At 38.9% G+C, this 20,641-nt stretch overlaps 1 protein-coding gene across 50 annotated transcripts in view; it reads left to right on the top strand.

Moving 5' to 3' along the window:
- Nucleotides 1-20,641, top strand: part of EIF4G3 (eukaryotic translation initiation factor 4 gamma 3) — a 357,082-nt gene that overhangs the window by 119,177 nt on the left and 217,264 nt on the right. For all 50 annotated transcript variants that reach the window (XR_014078267.1, XR_014078269.1, XR_014078268.1 and 47 more), the window contains one exon: nucleotides 3,709-3,837. Coding sequence is in view for 20 of the 50 variants with exons in the window: in XM_081574690.1 (XP_081430816.1) it covers nucleotides 3,709-3,837 (129 nt within the window). In the remaining 30 variants the exon portion in view is untranslated. The remainder of the gene's footprint in view (nucleotides 1-3,708; nucleotides 3,838-20,641) is intronic.

Raw genomic sequence — 20,641 nt, forward strand, 5'->3', positions numbered from 1 at the left:
CAAATTTGGAAAACTCAGCAGTGCCCACAGGACTGGAAAAGGTCAGCTTTCATTCCAACTCCAAAGAAAGACAATGCCAAAGAATGGTCAAACTACCTCACAATTACACTCATCTCACACGCTTGCAAAGTATTGCTCAAAATTCTCCAAGCGAGTCTTCCAACAGTATGTGAACTGTGAACTTCCAGATGGTCAAGCTGGATTTAGAAAAGGCAGAGGAACCAGAGATCAAATTGCTAACATTTGTTGGATCATTGAACAAGCAAGAGAGTTCAAGAGAAACATCTACTTCTGCTTTATTGACTATGCCAAAGGCTTTGACTGTGTGGATCACAATAAACTGTGGAACTTCTTAAAGAGATGGGAATACCAGACCACCTTACCTGCCTCCTGAGAAACCTGTATGCAGGTCAAGAAGCAACAGTTAGAACTGGACATGGAACAACAGACTGGTTCCAGATTGGGAAAGGAGTCCGTCAAGGCTGCATGTTGTCACCCTGCTCATTTAACTTGTATGCAGAGTACATCATCCGAAATGCCTGGCTGGTTGAAGCACAAGCTGAAGTCAAGATTGCCAGGAGAAATATCAGTAACCTCAGATATGCAGATGACACCACCCTTATGGCAGAAAGCAAAGAGGAACTTGAAGAGCCTCTTGATGAAAGTGAAAGAGGAGAGTGAAAATGCTGGCTGAAAACTCAGCATTCGAAAAGCAAAGATCACGGCATCTGGTCTCATCACTTCATGGCAAATAGATGGGGAAACAATGGAAACAGTAAGAGATTTTATTTTTGGGGGCCCCAAAATCACTGCAGATGGTGACTGCAGCCATGAAATTAAAAGACACTTATTCCTTGGAAGAAAAGCTGTGACCAACCTAGACAGCATATTGAAAAGCAGGGATATTACTTTGCTGACAATGATCCATCTAGTCAAAGGTATGGTTTTTTCAGAAGTCCTGTTTGGATGTCAGAATTGGAATATAAAGAAAGCTGAGCACCAAAGAATTGATGCTTTTGAACTGTGGTGTTGGAGAAGACTGTTGAGAATCTATTGGACTGCAAGGAGATCAAACGAGTCAATCCTAAAGGAAATCAATTCTGAATATTCATTGGAAGGACTGATGCTGAACCTGAAGCTCCAATACTTTGGCCACCTGATGCGAAGAACTGACTCATTGGAAAGGACCCTGATGCTGGAAGAGATTGAGGGCAGGAGGAAAAGATGAGACGACAGAGGATGAGATGGTTGGATGGCATCAGTGAGTTGATTGACATGATGTTGAGCAGGCTTTGGGAGTTGGTGATGGACAAGGAAGCCTGGCGTGGTGCATTCCATGGGGTTCACAAAGAGTCAGACACTACTGAGCGACTGAACTGAACTGAACTGAAGTGAACTGAACCTGCCAATGCATGAGACGTAAGAGATACGGGTTCAATCCCTGGGTTGGGAAGATCCCCTGGAGGAGAGAGCATGGCAACCCACTCCGGTATTCTTGCCTGGAGAATCCCATGGACAGAGGACGCTGGCGGGCTGTAGACATAGAGTTGCAAAGAGTCAGACATGACTGAAGCGACTTAGCATGCATGCATGCAAAGGATTCTAGGCTTAAATTACCAAGGAGTAGACTGGCAACCCACTCCAGTACTCTTGCCTGGAAAATCCCATGGACAGAGGAGCCTGGTAGGCTGCAGTCCCTGGGGTCGCTAAGAGTTGGACACGACTGAGCGACTTCACTTTCATGCCTTGGAGAAGGAAATGGCAACTCACTCCAGCGTTCTTGCCTGGAGAATCCCAGGGATGGGGGAACCTGATGGGCTGCCGTCTATGGGATCGCACAGAGTCGAACGTGACTGAAGCGACTTAGCAGCAGCAGCAGCAGACTTTCTTCAGAGCTTCTGACTGAGTGAATTCTAGGAAAATTTAATGTCATTTAGAGATCACTTTCATTTCTCCCTGGGTAGAGTTTTTAACTGTGATAGAATTCAGGGGATATAAGAACTGAGGTAAAATATCTCACTAAATGTTATCATTTCTTTGAATTATGAATGTGGGCAGCAACTGCCATTAGTTACTATTTTCAATACAGTAATACAGAATGTATATTATATCACAATTTTGTCTTAATATTTTAATACCCATATTTCAACTAAATTGGTTTTTGTAATCTCTTTATTTATGGATTTAAAAATATGGTTATAGGAAGAAATTTGTTTCTATCAAGATTGCAAGGGATTCATGGCTCCACTCAACCTAAGGAGAATGAATTCTTTTATATGAGATAATCTCACCACCGGTCCCTCCCATCGGGAAGTTCACATTAGCCTCTTCGCCTCCTCCATCAGAGGGCAGGCAGAAGAAGCCAGAAGAACCACAGCTCCACAGAGACTTAAACAAAAGCCACATTACAGAAAGTTAATCAGTCAGTGTGAAAAAGCCGGAAGTTATGTCTCAGATGGGACGATGAGGCTTACCAGGTGGGATTGGTGGTAAGGAACATGCCTGCCAACGCTGGAGACATAAGGAACGAGGGTTCGATCCCTGGGCTGGGAAAGATGCCCTGGAGAAGGAAATGGCAACCCACTCCAGCATTCTTGCTAGAGAATCCCATGGACAGAGAAGCCTGGCAGGCTATAGTCCATAGGGTCGTAAAGAGTCAGACATGACTGAAGTTACTTAACACCCACCACTGCACAATTGCCCCTTATTCATGGAGGTTAGCCAAATTATCAGTGCTATTATGGGTTAGACTGTGATAGAGTTGGGCAAGATTGATTGTTAGATGCTAGAAAGGGGCCAGAGTAAAGTGGTTTCATACCTGTCAAAGGCTGATGGGTAGTTTATTACCAATAAATAATGGGGGAGACATAATTTTTATTTACATAAAAACATATGCTATTTTTTTGATTGTTCAGGTTCATGACTGTTGAACTATATGAAAATATAAAAATGATAGAAAAAACACTTGCATGCTTTGTGTATCTTCTTTATAAATCTTTTTTAATATGATGTATATATACTTGTGAGTGTGTATATATGTATATTTTTTATATATGCACACGTATTTACACATAAATACACATATAGAAATATGTATATTTAGATGTGCTTTTTTAGAAACAAAAATGCGATTATGCTCTATAAGTAACCTTTTTGGGTCAGGTTTATTGAGGTATAATTTATCTAAGGTAAAATTCACCTTATTACAGTTCTGTGTATACTTCCGTTGGTTTTGACAGGTACAAAGAGATATGTAATCTGCATACAGTCATGATCTGGAACAAGCTGTGTCACTCCCTTGAGTTTCCTTGTGCCCTTTTTGTGGTTATTATTTGGTCTTGTAATCATTTATTGATATTTCCTTTTTGTTCCTTTTACAGAATATCAAATAAATGGCATCCTATAGGATGTTGTTTCTAGTCTGGCTTTTTTCATTTCTTTTTTTCCTTTAAAATTTTTAGTTGTAAGTATGCTTTGAGAATCTTTTAACAAGTGGATGAAAATATTCATTTCTCTTTTTTTATACTAATTTAATTGTTTCAGTTTTGAAATATTAAGACTTTAGTCTTATTTTATACTTATTTATACTTATTTTATACTATACAATTTGTGAGATAGAGAATTTCATTTTTAAAAAATAAGCTACTTTTGCAATATTTATTAATACTGAGTTACTAATGCTCTTACTAAATACTGATTTCTTCACAGGTAACACAAGTAGCAAGACAGCCGGGACCCCCGACCCCTTCCCCTTACTCAGCACATGAGATAAACAAGGGGCATCCAAATCTTGCGGCAACGCCCCCGGGACATGCATCGTCCCCTGGACTCTCTCAAGTAAGAAAAGCCTTTTTTTTCCTAAAATAAATGTCCATGTGAAAACCAAATTTTTCTAAAGCAAACTTAAACAAACATACAACATTAGTTGAAGAGAAATTTCAGTTTTGTCTATTTCTGTTCTGTCTTACTACATTTTTTAGACACTCCTCCCATAATGATGGCTAGTAACAGTTTTACACGTTTCATTTCTGGAGTCATTCAGAATAAACTGTCAGTGATATTTAGGTTTTTCTGTTTGTTTGTTTGTTTTGGAAATTAGAATATAATTCTAAAGTTCTTTAAAAATCCCATAAAGCACTTGTTTGCATTTCAGTGTGTAATCTGATCATCTTGCTTCTCACTTTTTGGTGGATTGTTGGTGGTTATTTTCTACTTTTGTAAAAGATATGATGTCTTTTCCTCTTAGTAATTTTTGTTGGTGTGATTTTGTAAATAGATTGTTAGGCTTAAAATTTTGTTGCACTGTTAAAGAGTAGTGAACTCCTTGGTTTATTTCCAGTTAACAGGCACAGCAGGCACTGATACACTGTTTTAAGGTGTCCCTGTGGGTCCCCTGCGTATTAAGCCCTTTCCCGAGAGCTCTCTCAGCTTGCGCTAACTCACTATTACACGCTTATTTGATCGTCCTTGTGGTTAAGAGTGCTTTAGAGTTAGGATGTCTCTTATTGGAATGTAGACATAGTCAAGCCAGTAACTTTGAATCATGCTATTTGAGATTATCAATATTTATACCTAATAACCATTCCTTTTAATAATGAAAATTAATTTTGTAACTTGTTTTCAATTTGGGCCTTTATCTTTTATGCCTTTTAAGAGCCTGAATAGTAAGAGGAAGAATTACTAATAATAGTGCTAAAGGCTGGTGGTTATAAGGTGAGGGTTGATGAATGATATTTTAAACTATAGAATGTTTGGAGAAGGAATATACAGTATGCCAAACCATAATTGAAATAGCACCATTCCTGCTCAGATGGTAAAGAACCCCCCTGCAATGCAGGAGACCTGGGTTCAATCCCTGGGTTGGGAAGATCCCTTGGAGGAAGGCAATGGCTGTCTACTCCAGTATTCTTGCCTGAAGAATTCCATGGAGAGAGGAGCCTGGCGGCCTGTAGCCCATGGGGTCCCAGAGAGGCACGACAGAGCGATTAACACTACTGCTACTACTACTGCTATACTTAAACTCAGTCTAAATCGTTCCTGTTTTACTGAGCTTTAAAACTAAAGCATGTCAAAGTGAATTCTAAATCGTTTAAGATGTTTCCGATGTTGGTTTTCATGGTATGGAAGAGAGCCACCCAGGCTATTCATACGGTATGTTTGTATGTATCTCAGGAGAAAAGAAACACTGTGTAGTAGTTTGAGTGGGGAAAGTTTAGTATTAAGTGTTATTAATTATAATAGGGGATTGGAGTAATGAGAGGGAACTGTAAAGGATGTAAAAATAACAAATGTATAGAGTAGCTGTTTTTCCTGGGGCCAGGTTAGAAGTTCCCTGAAGAGAGTTCTTCACTCTTTTACCATAGAGTGCATGGCTGTGGTATACCTAATAGCAGAGAAGACATGGTGTCAGTAATGTCAGACCAGTGGAGCGTGCTGGAAATCTGTCTTATGGAATGTCGAGGAAAGCTGACTTCTCTAGCACCAGTTCCTTTAGCAAAGAGCTGCTGTGGAGCACAATGGCTCGAGGCTCCGTAAGCAACTCTGCTTGCCACGGACACTTCAGATAGCCTGAACCTGGAGCCTAGGTCCCGTGTGGTAGAGAAGCTTGTGTTGCAGCCTGAACTTACTGCAGAGGCTCAATGTAAGTTGGAAATCTCCAGATCACTTTGAAGATCCGTTGAGGTGTCTCACACTCAAATGTAATGTATGTTCTCTACAAAATAAAAGAAAAAGGCCTTTGTAACCATGTGCCTCTGTTTTTTCATGCTAGTGCTAGGTAGGAGACTGCTCCCCCCACCTTGGGCTGAGATGGGTGGGATGTGGTTCTCTGAGTGGTAGAGAAGGTGTTCTGGTACTGCGTCAGTGGAACTTACTAGAAATCTGCTGTCTGGAACATGCCAGAATTCTGCCTTCTAAGGTACCGTTTCTTAGTGGAGGCACTCTGCTGCAAAGCAGCTGAGAGGGGACCCGGTGTAGCCGTTAGCCACTGGGCACTGCTGGCTGCTGTACCCTGGGAAGAGTGGGAAGCAAAACCCTTCCCTCTTGCAGTGTCTTTACAGTGTCCTTCACTAGGAAGCATTTACATTGTGCCAGATCCATTTTCGCTGTACTGGCAAACAAGTTGAATTTTGAGCTGAAAGGCAAGTAGTCAATAACTGGCATGTAAGGGGAATAGCTTAGTTTTCCATTTCAAATTCTCACTGTCCCCAGTTGTGATTTGACCTCAGCAGTTTGCCCAGAGCGCTTAAGTGTTCTGAAAGAGGGCGGCTTGCAGATGCATAGTTTGCATTTAAGGAAGGATGATCTAGCAGTGGTCTCAGTTGTCGAGCCCACAAATGCCTTTCTGTATGGCATTTTATTAGTTGCTTTTAGAAGTCAGAGTGTTTAAATCCCAAGAAGAAGGGTCACCAGATGTTACCTTGCTTTTCCTTTGTGGTCTGTTTTGTTATCATCATTCTTCCTGATTTGATGGATAAACCCAGTACATCACATCTCATTCACTACCCTCTTTTATACCTGCCTTTCAGACAGGGGAGGCAGCCTTATAATGAATTTATTTGTCTCCTAACAATGTCTTAACATCTGTTGATAGAGTTGAGGAAATCTTTCTAAATTGACATACCTGGAAAATTGGGGAGTTTTGTGGGAAACTCAATCTCCTTAGGTTTTAATAGTTCTCATGTTTGTAGATCATGATGGAAAGTAGAGCCTTCAAAATAGTGGGAAAAGTTTTACAGGCTTAGAGTCAAATAGACTGTAGGTTCTGGGACTTGATCTGTCGGTTTGTGGTTATATGATGTTGGGTAAATTATTCAGTATCTCTAGAACTTGGTTTCTTCATTGCTGTATAGGGGAGAATTAGAATTCTACTGCTCTTCAAGAGGGTTTTTACCAAGATTATATAAAATCTTGGCTCAGAAAAGGACACATGTATGCTTTCAATAAGTGACACTTGGTATTTTTGTGCATCTCCAACTTGGTTCTTTTCAGGATGTGTGGGTGTGGGTGTGTGTGTGTGCATGCGCGTGTGTCTTAACTCACCTAATCTGGCTACTGTTCTGGTATTAGTGTGAAATTTAGAAGCTCTCTAGGAGTTTGAGATGTCTTTCCAGGTCTTTGCTTATCCCTTCCAGGGTAAAAGTACAGGCCAGGCTTGGTCATTTTCTGTTGGAAATAGTGTGGTTTATTCTTATACACAGAACTATTAGTGTTCGATTTCAAATCAACTGCAGAAAAGATTAAAGAAGCTTCTTTAACCACATGCCTTATAAGAAGTGACAGTCTCCCATTCTTCTGGAAGTCAGATCTTTTTGTCCCAAGTAGCAGCCTGTGTCTGTGACTCAATGTTTGGCCTGAAATCAATTGATCATGGCTTGAGTGAAAGCAGCTGAGCTGGAGAAAAGTGAGTTTCATACCTTTGAAACATAGAAGAGGGACATGGTAGAAAGTTGCTCCCAGTCTCTTCCTTCGGTTGTTAGCGACGACCTGTTTATTACCCTTCTTTTTCTTCAGGATAGCATTTTATACATGTGTGCGCAAGTACATACACTTGTGCGTTTACCAAGTTTTAAGACTTTATGTGCATTTTCCTTGGTTATGTGACTTCTAAATCTTTCTAGCCCTGTTCCTTCAGGAGATTTCATTTAATGAAAATCAGAAACTTTTGACTATTAGAGATTATTATATAATTATTAGAGATTATAATAATAGTATATCTAATATATAATACATATTAGATAATATATCTAATTAGATAATGTATATCTAATTAGATATAGATGCATAGATATAGAGATATCTATATATCTATCAATATATCCATATATAGATAGATATCTATAGGGACTATAATATATATCTGATTAGGTATTATATCTAACATATCTCTAATAATATATTAGAGATTATTATATAATTATTATATATATAATTATTGACTATTAGAGAACTATTATAGTTGAAAAGAAATTATCTAACTGTGGAAAATTATCAGACACAGAGTCTTTTTAGGTGTGGATTCTTTTCAGTCACCTTGAAATGGCAGTACTTGAACAGTCTCTAAACCGAGAATGTCCTTACTGTGGGAATGGTAAGAATTTGGAATTTAACAGTATCTTCTGAGGCAGATTTCAGAGTAAGTAAAGAAATGCATTCTCCTGGGAGTCAGGAGCCCTGTTTTAGACAATTGTCCCAGCCTTGATAATACTATTTCAGAGTTCAACTATTTGAAGTTCCTATTAATGCTTAGTTTTCCTCTTTGTAAATAGGAGGCTTATATTAAATGAGATCTGAATTCCCTTTAAGATCTCCATGCTTTTGGGAAACTACTTCAGAGTACCCAGTTCTTAATATGAAAAAATTTTCAATTCTGTATTTTAGACTTAAAATTAGGCAGACTTTGCATTCTGTTTCATTTTGTGTCTTTTAAAAAAGATCAGGAGTTTGATAGTTGAATATCTTAAAATTAGTTCAGCAAAACAAAAATGTTTCATACTTGCTGCTTGATTGTTGGCACACATTTGTTTTAACTTGGTTAATTTTCACATAATGGAGCTAAATTACAAAGTCAGGAGCCCAAACTGGCACTGATTATCAGGTTCAATGACTAGTCCTTTCCTTGGTGTCACTGTCTAAATGCTTAAGCTATGCTCACAGTAATCACGGAGAAGACATGCTCAGAGTCATGCCAGAGAAGTGGAGTGGTACATGTTTCCCACCTCCTGTTCCTAGAAGTTTCATTTGGTTCCTCTCTTTTTTCGAGACCAACTTGATCATGCTGTGTAGTGGACTGAGATGGTGATGGTATGTTATCCACTGGTTAGATTCTTTATTGTCTCTGGAAATACTGAGCAAAGGACTTCTTCACTGAGGAGTAGTGATTGATCATGATACTTATTTTAACTTCACTATTTTCATTATTACAAAACAATGTGATTAAATGACTTATGGTCCCTATAATCATTTTCCTTTATCCAACTTCTAGACGACTTTTTTTTAGAAATCTAAGGAAAAATACTCAGCGTTACCTCATAGTTGTTGACTGACGAGTTGTTTCAGACTTTGCAAATTGCTTTTTTTTTCTTTTTAAGCTAAACAGTAATTTTATTTACTGCAAACAAGTTTTTATATTTTTTGTGATTTTTAAAAAAATGTCTTTCACAAATATGACAAATTCTGAGTTTGGTGACTCTGACAATCAACCTTGCTTAAAGCAGGATAAGTAGAGGAAACCTTGAAAATCTTTTCCACATTTCATTGTTGAAATAGATGAATGTTGACTTTCTTTTAAAAAAGAAAGTGAAGCAAAATTTCTTGTTTTTTATACTTGCCTTCTGCCCCATGGAGCATACTACAGCTGTCTAAAGCAGTCTTTGACGTCAGTGGTGTTTGGAAGCTGCATTTGTGGCACAGGAAAATTTGATGTAGGCTCTAGAAACTGCAGTATAGACTGCATTTAGTTGACTCTGTTGCCAAAATCCTCTGTTTCTTTTGGTTGCTTTTTAGTCGATAATATATGTACTTACTTAAAAATTTATATTTTACTGAAAATTCGCCAGCAAATACTGTCATTAAATAGTTTAAAATTATATGCCTTTACAAGTGTCATTAGTATAAAAGTAAGTTATAAAGTCTTATAAAATATCTAATCATTTATACCTGTGGTTTCATCTCAAATACGCTACATAATTGTGGTAAGCCCTTTCCTCTAATTGTTGAGATATATCTTAATGTGGTCATATTTGATAAAGAATTTTAACTCTTTTGTCTTTTTTCTTCATTAACAAAAGCAGTTGCAACCATATTTATAAAGTCGGACTTTACCAGATGTTTTCTAAATTTCTTTTATGCAATCTTAATAGCTTCCTATGCCTACGGGTTTGTTTGATTATGCTTTTCTTTACGTTGCATGTAGCTAGAGAAAAGACTAGAATCTGTATTTTGAAATATCTAAGTATAATGAGTAAAAGTTTTAAAAGTGAGTTCTACATTAATTCAGCACTGTTTTAGAAAATTGATGAATTTTGTAAGAACCAATGAGGATGAACTGAGTGATTTTACAAGCATTCCTTTCATCGTCTTTGCTGTAGGCTCAGTTTTTTGTTAATGATGTTTATTTTCATCTCAATTTTGTGAAGGGAAAAAGGTTTAGGATTTTATCTCTTTCACATTTAAGGAGTCACTTTCTCTGGACACATTCTGGGAGGCACTTCTTGATTTCTCATACTGCCACTCAGCTGTGTTCATAGGTAGTGCAAAAGCTCTTCGGGAGTTTTCTTTGTAGATTTACCTCGTTACTTCACTTAGTTCCCTTAGTCTAAGAAGAGAAACTGACTTCTGTGCCACCAATCTGTTTTTTTACATAGCTGTGACATTATTTTTAAGTTTTTTATGGTTTTGAAAATTGCAACTTCAGTTCACCTATAGAAATTAGCATGTGCCAGTAAATCGGCGGATAGCAAATAGAATAGTTTTAAGGAGAATCAGGAAATGGAGTATTCTCACTATTCAATTCAGAGTGCTTGTGATTTTTCCTGCAAAAATTTATTTTCCACTTGTCTTGGTTAATTAGCTCACGCTACTGAAACAAAATACCATAGACTTGATGGCTTACACAACAGACATTTCTCACATTTGTGGATGCTGGGAAGTCCAAGGTCAAGGTGCTGGTTGACTTTTGGGTCCTGATGGGAACCTCCTCCTTGGATTGCAGAAAGCCACCTTGCCTCCTCACATGGCAGAGAGTGGGAAGGGCAAGCTGTCTGGTGTCTCTTACAAAGACACTGCCCCCATCATGAGGGAGCCCATGGCTCCGTCTAAATCTGATTGTCTCCTGCAGGCCACTTCTCCAGGCACCATCACACTCCTAGGGGGTTAGGGCTTCAATGTATGAATTTTTTTGCAGCTAAGGGAGGGAGACACCTTCGTTCATAGCACCATTTATATAATTCATAGAGCTGTGGGAGAAGCAGGCTGATAGGACTATTGGGAGAAAGGTCAGCAGAGGGGTAGGTACCATAGACATGTAGAATATTGTCCCAAGTTTAATCTGGCATGTAAGTGTATCTTCTTAACCAGATTAATTGGGGAGGGTTAATTTGCATGAAAGTGGGAGAAGGTTTTTCAGGTCAAGAATCCGCCTGCCAAGCAGAAGACACAAGGTCGATCCCTGGGTTGGGAAGATCCCCTGGAATAAGGAATGGCAACCCAGTTCAGTATTCTTGCCTGGAAAATCCAGTGGCCAGAGGAGCTTGGTGGGCTACAGTCCACGTGATCGCAAAGAGTTAGACATGCCTGAACAGCTAACAGACTTTATTTATTTTTATCTGCAATCAAATGAGAAAGTTTACTTGAAATATAAGAAAGCTAGGATCTTGGGAATTCCCTAGTGGTCCAGTGGTTTCACTGCACTTTCACTGCATAGGGCTCAGTTCAGTCCCCGATCAGGGACCCGAGAATCCCACAAACCTCACAGCGTGACCAAAAGAAAAAAGCTAGAATCTTTAGAGTCTTGAATATCAGTGACTCAGTACTCAATGAAAAGCAGGCAGTGCACACATCATGTAGCTTCGTGGTAATTATAAATTTTTCAAAGAAGAGTTAAGGAAAGTTTGTTATATTTGAAACAAGTAGAATCAATTAACTATAAACAATGAAGATTATACATTGATTGTTACCAGAGTAAAATGTTGTAATTTATAATACCAAACTAGCAACCTTTTTTCCTTAATGCATATATTTATTTACTGTTCTTTTTTCCCCAAATTTCCAGTGATTAAGTAACAGGAAGAGCTAGATTTGATTTTACATTTTTCATTGGTTAATGAAATCTCATTTTTTTTCTCTCTAAGGAATGATAAACTCTCAAGCTATCTGAATTCTTATGTTCTTGTATGGTCTCTTTGCTGTCTGCCAAGTACTTTGTTCCATAGGTACCTAAGTAGGTGATATGTAGAAAAATTTATGTTACCAATATTTTGTTGTATTTCATGGCAAAATAAATCTGTTTTTCGGTTCTCTGTCAGTGATACTCCATTTTCAGGTACCTCTGTTTATTACTTTAGATTTTATTACTCTTCCATCACCATTAAAATTGCCTATCTTTTACAGTTCAGTTCCAAAATTTTGACCTGCCTATTTAGTATAGTTGAGAACATGATACCCTAGTTAGCTTAGCAGTTAAAGCAGTTAGTAGTTAGCACCAGTTAAAGTATTGTCAGGGAAAAAAGAAATCATACTATCCAGTTCAAATACAGGGGGATATAATACATGAATTTGTTAAACTAGCTGATTGATTCTCAAAGGGACACTGAAGTAGTCCAGAGATTAATAACCGTAAGAAGCAGCTAACATTCTTAGAGCTGAGGAAATGAAAGAGGAGCAATGATGGTGTTGTGAGAACCTAGGAGCTTGGAGGGAAAGTTCTTTAGGAAATTGTCGCTCAGACTTGTGAGAAGGAAGTTTTACTGCACGTTGGCCATCAGAAATTCAGTAGGTGAGAGGTGAGGCTAGTACTTTGATTATCAAGTGTGCATGCTTGTTTGCTGCTGGATCTCTAAGTGGCTTTCAGAGACTCGAGATCTGAATGGAGCTGGTGTCTGGAGCTGTACTGTCAGGAGGTCAAAGCACTCTCCTACTTACAGCATAGATTAGAGCTGAAAGGCAGTAGGTAACTAAAGGGCACAAATAATGGTAAAAGGATATATGTGTGTGTGCTCAGTCGTGTCTGACTCTTTGCGACCCTATCGACTACAGTCCACCCGGCCTCCCCTGTCCATAAGATTTCCTAGGCAAGAATACTGGAGTGGTTTGCCATTTCCTCCTCCACGGAAAGTCTTCCCAACCCAGGGATTGAACCCTCATCTCCTGTGTCTCAATTGGCAGGTGGATTCTTCCCCACTGTGCCACCTGGAAAGCCCAAAAGGACATGCAGTTACCTTAGTGATAACGAATAAGATGGGACCATAAATCCCACGAATTTAATGAAAAGTAGGAAAGGAGATATTACAAAGTAAATATGGGGCTTCCCTGGTCACTCGGTTGTAAAGAATCCGCCTGCCGATGCAGGGAACATGGGTTCGATCCCTGGTCCAGGAAGATCCCACACGCTGCGAAGCAGCTAAGCCCGTGCACCACAACTCCTTAGCCTGTGCTCTAGAGCCCAGGAGCCACAACTGCTGAAACGTTCGCGCCCTAGAGCCTGTGTTGGCAACCAGAGAAGCCACTGCAGTGAGAAGCCCGCTGACCGCGACTAGAGTAGCCCCCATTCACCATAGCTGGAGAGAAGCCCATGCAGCCCCCAAAACCCAGTCCAGTCAAAAAATAAATGAAAAAATAAAGAGAAACAAAGTAAATATTATAAAATATCATCTTTGATAACTAATGATAATGACATTAAATTCCTCTATTAAATATTCACTAAATTTGTCAAAAATTGGGATCTAGGAATATGCGTTTGACCATGACACAAAAAAGATTAAAAACAAAAGTAAGAAAGCATGTAAAGGAAACTGCTAATAAGAAAGCAGGTGTAAGCAACCTTTAGAAGTCAACACACAGTTTAAAGTAAAAAGCTGTATGGGTGAGAGATAATTCCTACAATAAATAATTTCTAGAGGATGTAGTATTATAAATTCTTAGATACTTAATAATTGGTTTAGAATATATATAAAGCAAATTAAGAAAATGGAAATGGTCAAATTCGAATCAGTGTGGGAGATTGACACCTCAGAAAAATGGACAGGTCAGTTAGTAATCGTATAGGTTAGGGGTTGGCAGACTATGACCCAAGGGCCAGATCTGGACCCTCTCATGGTTTTGGTAAGTAAAGTTTTACCAAAATACATCCATACTGATTTATTTGTGAATTCTGCTTTTGTGCTGCAGTTGCAGAGTTGAATAGTTGCCAGAGATTGTATGCCTTAACAAAACCTAAAATATTTTATATCCAGACCTAAACAGGGATAAATTTGCCAGCCCCTGATAGATTAGCAAACTAGAAAGACCAGATAGTAACTATTTTGGAGTCAGATTATCTTTTGCTGCTGCTGCTGCTGCTGCTGGTTTTTCTTCTTTTTCAGCCTTTTAAATAGGTTAAAAAACCTTTTCATAGGTGGCCCTGCAAAAACACAATGCTAAGGGTCATTGTTTGCCAATCCCTGATACAGATAAATGACACAGATAGTAAATTTGTTTTTATATAAATGTGTATTAGCTCAAGAATGTGTGTGTATATAAATATATATTTTGATTATATGTATGACAGAAATTTTGTATACAACAAACCACGATAAAAATAATTGAGGATATCAGTGGTTTCAGTATCATAATTATCAAACCTTAAAAATATAAAGAGGATGTTTTACCGATTCAAGTTAGCTAAACTATTAAAAAGGCTATGGATAATTTGATTGAAATAATAAATTTATAAATATATAATTTAATTTACATTTTTTCCTCATTCTATTAAGACTGCTATTTTTCTGCAGCTTCTCAAGGAGAATTTATAAAATTTAATGATATGTTAGTCTATGGAGAAAAATGTTAAATTCCAATCGTATTTATATTATTTTCTAAATATACTTCTGTAGAATTTAGAGCTTAACAACAAAAGAAAGGCAAAATCTAAATTATGTTTAAGCTGAAACTTTACAGAGTATAATTGCTGTTTTTAAAAAACCTTATCAGAATTATAACTTATTTTAGTTAGAATATAATTTAATTAGACTAGGGGTTGGCTAGCATTATTTATTTAGAACATAATTTTGTATCTTTCACAATCTTAAGCATAATATAGGAGAAAAAAATAAAATTTGTTTATTTGGAAATTTAAAAGATTTTTGACTTGATAAAACCAAAATATAAACATTATCTTTAGAAATGAATGAAAAATAGCACTTTGTATCAGAATTTGTGTGATTTACATAAAGTGTTACTTAAAACAGGTAGCCTTAAGGACATATATTAGAAGATAAGAAAAGTTGTTAAAAAAATTCAGTGATTTGAATGGAAAAGTATATTGATGAAAAATTAATCAATCTAAGAAAGATACAGGAACATTCATTTGAGCTAAATTTCAGGATTATAACCCAGGAATAGCATCTAAGAAGGCTCTGAGAATGGTTCTACCCATGGAGTCAAGTGAAGGTGAAAGTGAAAGTGCAAGTGTTAGTCACTCAATCGTGTCTGACTCTTTGTGACCCCGTGGACTGCAGCCCACCAGGCTCCTCTGTCCGTGGAATTCTTCAGGCAAGAATGCTGGAGTGGGTTGCCATTTCCTTCTCTAGGGGATCTTCCCCACCCAGGGAATCGAACCTGGGTCTCCCACATTGCAGGCAGACTCCTTACCAACTGAGCCACCAGGCCACCAGGAAGTCAAGGCACAGTTATATGTTTTTTTCTCAGACAGGGCTGTATATCAAATGACCTTTCACTGACAGTTTAAATAATCCACATCATCATTGTGGTGGGTCATGTGACCCCTTACAAAATAATCAACAGGGAATGCTGTCCCTTAAGGAGTTGTCTTGTTGATGCCAAGAGAATGTTGCTCTTTATGGCTGAGCTGGTATTACTGCTGATGGGGGAGGTTTGGTGATGTATAGTGCAGGTGTACAATGCAGAGAGGGGGAGAGGAGGCCATAGGGCAGAGAGGATTTTTTGTTTAAATTTCTCTTGTCTTGCCATAAAAAAACATGACTTTATTTCACAGCTGTTATGTTGTGATTTAAGGATTGTAGGTTTTATTTTCATACGTAGTTTATGTCTTATATTGTTGATTGTAAACAGTAGCTATAAATTGCCATACTGCTTTATCTGTTTTCATACCAGGAGTCAAGAATTTTGTATATAGTAATTGACTGTCCTTTGAATGGCCAACTCATGTCTACTGTCATTCAGAATACACTCTTTTTGATGATAGCAAACTTGGTTATTGTGTCAGAAAGAAAATTCATGAGTATGTGTGTGTAAAACATTTACGTGCTATTAGTGATTAGTGATGCTGAGCATCTTTTCATGTACTTATTGGCCATTTGTTTATATTCTGTGGAGAAAATGTCTGAATCCTTTGCCCATTTTTTAACTGGATTTTTGTGTGAGGGAGTCATGCTGGATCTCAGTTCCTTATCAGATATATGATTTGCACATAGTTTCTCTCATCAGTTGCCTTTTCACTCTGTTGCTAGTGTCCTTTGCACGAAAGTTTCTAAATTTGAGGAAGTCTGATTTACTTATTTCTCTTGTTGTCTGTGTCTTTGATGACATATCCAAAAAACCATCACCAAGTCAGCAGTTACTTCTTTACACTAAATGCAATGTAGACTAACTATTGCTTTTCTTTTTAACTTTAAAAATTTTACACATATGGAGATTTTCTCCTTTTAGAAAACAGTAGCAAGTCTAGAGAAAAATGTATTGAGTTATCACAAGGACAGGCATATTGGAAAGAAGGATGGAAATGGTTATTAGTATGTGACCAACAGCTGCCAATAAAAACCCCGTAGGAGTGAGAAAAATCACTAAAAGTCCAGCTGCCCTGTTAAAAAAGACACTGAAAAATTCCAAGGACTGCTAAGGGTTCAAAGAGTGTATCAGGGTTCACTTTGGGAGTTAGAGAAGTTGAATACAGAAGTGATGACTCAGAAGCCAGCTGGCTTATTTACATAACCATTTGGCAACATTTAAGAAGGGAGGGAAGTAGCAAAGGGACTGGAGGCTGGCCAACAGGCAAAGAAACTAAGTATCAAGGGCCTGGAAGACGGTCTTCTACCGTCTCCCCTTTGATTTTGAGCGATTGTTTCTTAACTTCAGCAGCAATGAAATTAAAAAGTATGAAACCAAAGGAGGAAAAACACTGTTGAAGTGCATATTAGAAAAGGGATTTACAAAACTTTGTACAGCTTATAGAGAAGATGAAAGTTATCAAAAAGCTGGATGGATACAAAAGGCATCCTTCACCAAACCTTTGTGTTTGGCTTAGTTTGAATTGCTCCAAAAGACCTTAAAGAATATAGGTTTCTTGAAGAATGACCATCCATAGAGGGTCTTTGAAAGAGACAGTCTTGTACTAGAAGCTATTCCTGTAACACGCTCTAAAAGTAGATGTAATGCTGTAGGAATCAGATGGACAGATTCTCCTAAAAAATAGCAACTCTTATAGATAAGAGACAGTGAGTGTAGGAGGACCTTGACTGCTGGAAAGATTTAGAAATAACTTTAACTAAAAGCTGTTCTTCCTATTGTAACTTGAATTATAACTGTGTAAACTAGTATTTGTTGTGTATTCCTCTTATCAGATTATGTATTTAAGGATAGTGTCTTAATGGTAGATTACCTTACAGGCTAGAGCATTTCTCTGTTACTCCACTGTGTTTACTTTATCATTTCAATAACCCCGTGTATAGATATGATTCTGTTTTGTAGATTGGGGATGTTGACTGTGAAAAGTGAAATGATTTGCCTCCTAGCATTGTTGCAGGAAGAGAGACCTCTTCCAGGGTCCAAAAGTGGACTGTTGTCTAGCACTGGGAAATGAAATGTCTGAGGAGACACACATGCTGAAAGCAAAAGGCTTGATTGGAAAAGGGGTGCCTGCGCAGAAAGCAGCAGGGTAAGGAAACCCAGGAGAGCTGCTCTGCCATGTGGCTCACCCCATTTATGGTAATGGGGTTAGTCTCTGGGTTGTCTCTGGCCAATCAACTTGATTGGCCCATAGTCTGAATTAGGGTCCTACCTGGTGATGTGTGTATCTCTCACCCAAGATGGATTACAGTGAGAAGGACTCTGGGAGGTTGATCATCTCCTCCCTCTTTTAAACCCTTCCTGAATTCTCCCAGTGAGTTTTCAGTGGCAGCACCATACTCCTTGTTAGGACCTTCCGTTGTGAGATAGCTCAGACAAGTGGGCCTGGCCAAGGTGGGTGGTTTCTGTGCAGCAGTTCCCTAACAGCTCTATTTGTAAAGAATTGAGTCTACATCTCCACATCCCAACTCTTGACATTATTCCTAGCTCAGTTCAGTTCAGTTGCTCAGTCGTGTCAGACTCTTTGTGACCCCATGGACTGCAGCTCGCCATGCCTCCCTGTCCATGGTTGTCTGAGCAGGCTTTACAAATAGCTGAGAAAGGAAGAGACGTGAAAAGCAAAGGAGAAAGGGAAAGATATACCCAACTGAGTGCAGAGTTCCAGGGAATAGCAAGGAGAGGTTAGTTCAGTTCAGTCACTCAGTCTTGTCCGACACTTTGCGACCCCATGGACTGCAGCATGCCAGGCCTCCCGGTCCATCACCAACTCCCAGAGTCCACCCAAACCCATGTCCATCGAGTCGGTGATGACATCCAACCATCTCATGCTCTGTCGTTCCCTTCTCCTCTCACCTTCAATCTTTTCCAGCATCAGAGTCTTTTCCAATGAGTCAGCTCTTAGCATCAGGTGGCCAAAGTATTGGAGTTTGAGCTTCAGCATCAGTCCTTCCAATGAATATTCAGGACTGATTTCCTTTAGGATGGACTGGTTGGATCTCCTTGCAGTCCAAGGGACTCTTAAGAGTCTTCTCCAGCACCGCAGTTCAAAAGCATCAATTCTTTTATGCTCAGCTTTCTTCATAGTCCAACTCTCACATCCATTATTCCTAGCTTTTTCATAATTCATCATAGTACTCAGGTTTGGTTTATGCATACTAGGCTTTCATGAATAATTTTGGGACTATAACTACCACTTATAACATTGTTTTTATGAAACATTATGATGTGATTTAAAAAAAATCAACATGAAACAACTTTTGTTGTTGTTGTTAACTTTGGAAGCAGAGAACCATCAGTGCACAACTTATGGAATACTTTTGGTATCTGGGAATTCAGTGAACCAGGCACTGAATTCTCCTTAGGCAGATCGGTACATTTAGCCCAGTAGCCTTGGAGAAACTGGGACTGAAATTGGGCAGAGAACCGGTTTTTATTATGCCATGTAGGGAAGAGTTAAGGTTTGAATAGTATAGTTATTGTTGTGAAACACAGTGTGTGTGAGATCAAGGTGTATTGTGAAAGCCTTCCTGTTATATGAGCCCATGATTGTTTTATGAGAAGCAAAAAGTCATAGAATTTAAATGTTAATAAGTGTAAAGAATATAGTTCAGTTCAGTCACTCAGTCGTATCCGACTCTTTGTGACCCCATGAACCGCAGCATGCCAGGCCTCCCTGTCCATCACCAACTCCCTCAGTCCACCCAAATCCATGTCCATCGAGTCAGTGATGCCATCCAGCCATCTCATCCTCTGTCGTCCCCCTCTCCTCCTGCCCTCAATCTTTCCCAGCATCAGGGTCTTTTCCACTGAGTCGGCTCTTTGCATTGGGTGGCCAAAGTTTTGGAGCTTCAGCATCAGTCCTTCCAATGAACACCCAGGACTGATCTCCTTTAGGATGGACTGGTTGGATCTCCATGCAGTCCAAGGGACTCTCAAGAGTCTTCTCCAACACCACAGTTCAAAAGCATCAATTCTTCGGCGCTCAGCTTTCTTCACTGTCCAACTCTCACATCCATACATGACCACTGGAAAAACCATAGCCTTGACTAGACAGACCTTTGTTGGCAAAGTAATGTCTCTGCTTTTTAATATGCTGTCTAGGTTGGTCATAACTTTCCTTCCAAGGAGTAAGCGTCTTTTAATTTCATGATTGCAGTCGCCATCTGATGCAGTCGCAGTGATTTTGGAGCTCAGAAAAATAAAGTCAGCCACTGTTTCCACTGTTTCTCCATCTATCTGCCATGAAGTGATGGGACCAGATGCCATGATCTTAGTTTTCTGAATGTTGAGTTTTAAGCCAACTTTTTCACTCTCCCCTCTCACTTTCATCAAGAGGCTCTTTAGTTCTTCACTTTCTGCCATAAGGGGGGTGTCATCTGCATATCTGAGGTTACTGATATTTCTCCCAGCAATCTTGATTCCAGCTTGTGCTTCCTCCAGCCCAGCATTTCTCATGATGTACTCTGCATATAAGTTAAATAAACAGGGTGACAATATACAGCCTTGACGTACTCCTTTTCCTATTTGGAACCAGTCTGTTGTTCCATGTCCAGTTCTAACTGTTGCTTCCTGACCTGCATACAGGTTTCTCAAGAGGCAGGTCAGGTGGTCTGATATTCCCATCTCTTTCAGAATTTTCCACAGTTTATTGTGATCCACACAGTCAAAGGCTTTGGCATAGTCAATGAAGCAGAAATAGATGTTTTTCTGGTACTCTCTGGCCTTTTCGATGATCCATTGGATGTTGGCAGTTTGATCTCTAGAACTGGTGGTAAACTTAGTGCAGTATTTTTCTGCTGCATATAATGTCACTGCTTAGAAATAAAAAAGAGATAGTGGTTCTCAATCCTTGCTGCCTCTAGAATCTTCTGATTCCTGAGACCCATTCCCCAGAGATTCTCTTAATTGCTTGGGATGAGGCCCAAGTGATTCCAATGTTGAGAACAGAGCTGTGGAACAGGGAATACCCACAGCCTAATGAGACTTCCTAGGTCCTCTTTGCTAGAAGTCCTTTTCAGTGAAAGGAACAGAACGCATCCTCATATTTTAGACCACATGCAAACGTAATGAATTTCTCAACTTAGGGACAGTGGCTTTGGTGATTGAGAAGTTATTTCTATCT

This window comes from Giraffa tippelskirchi, chromosome 3 (assembly GCF_054371585.1).
Source record: "Giraffa tippelskirchi isolate mGirTip1 chromosome 3, T2T-mGirTip1v1.2.pri, whole genome shotgun sequence".
Lineage (NCBI taxonomy): Eukaryota > Metazoa > Chordata > Mammalia > Artiodactyla > Giraffidae > Giraffa > Giraffa tippelskirchi.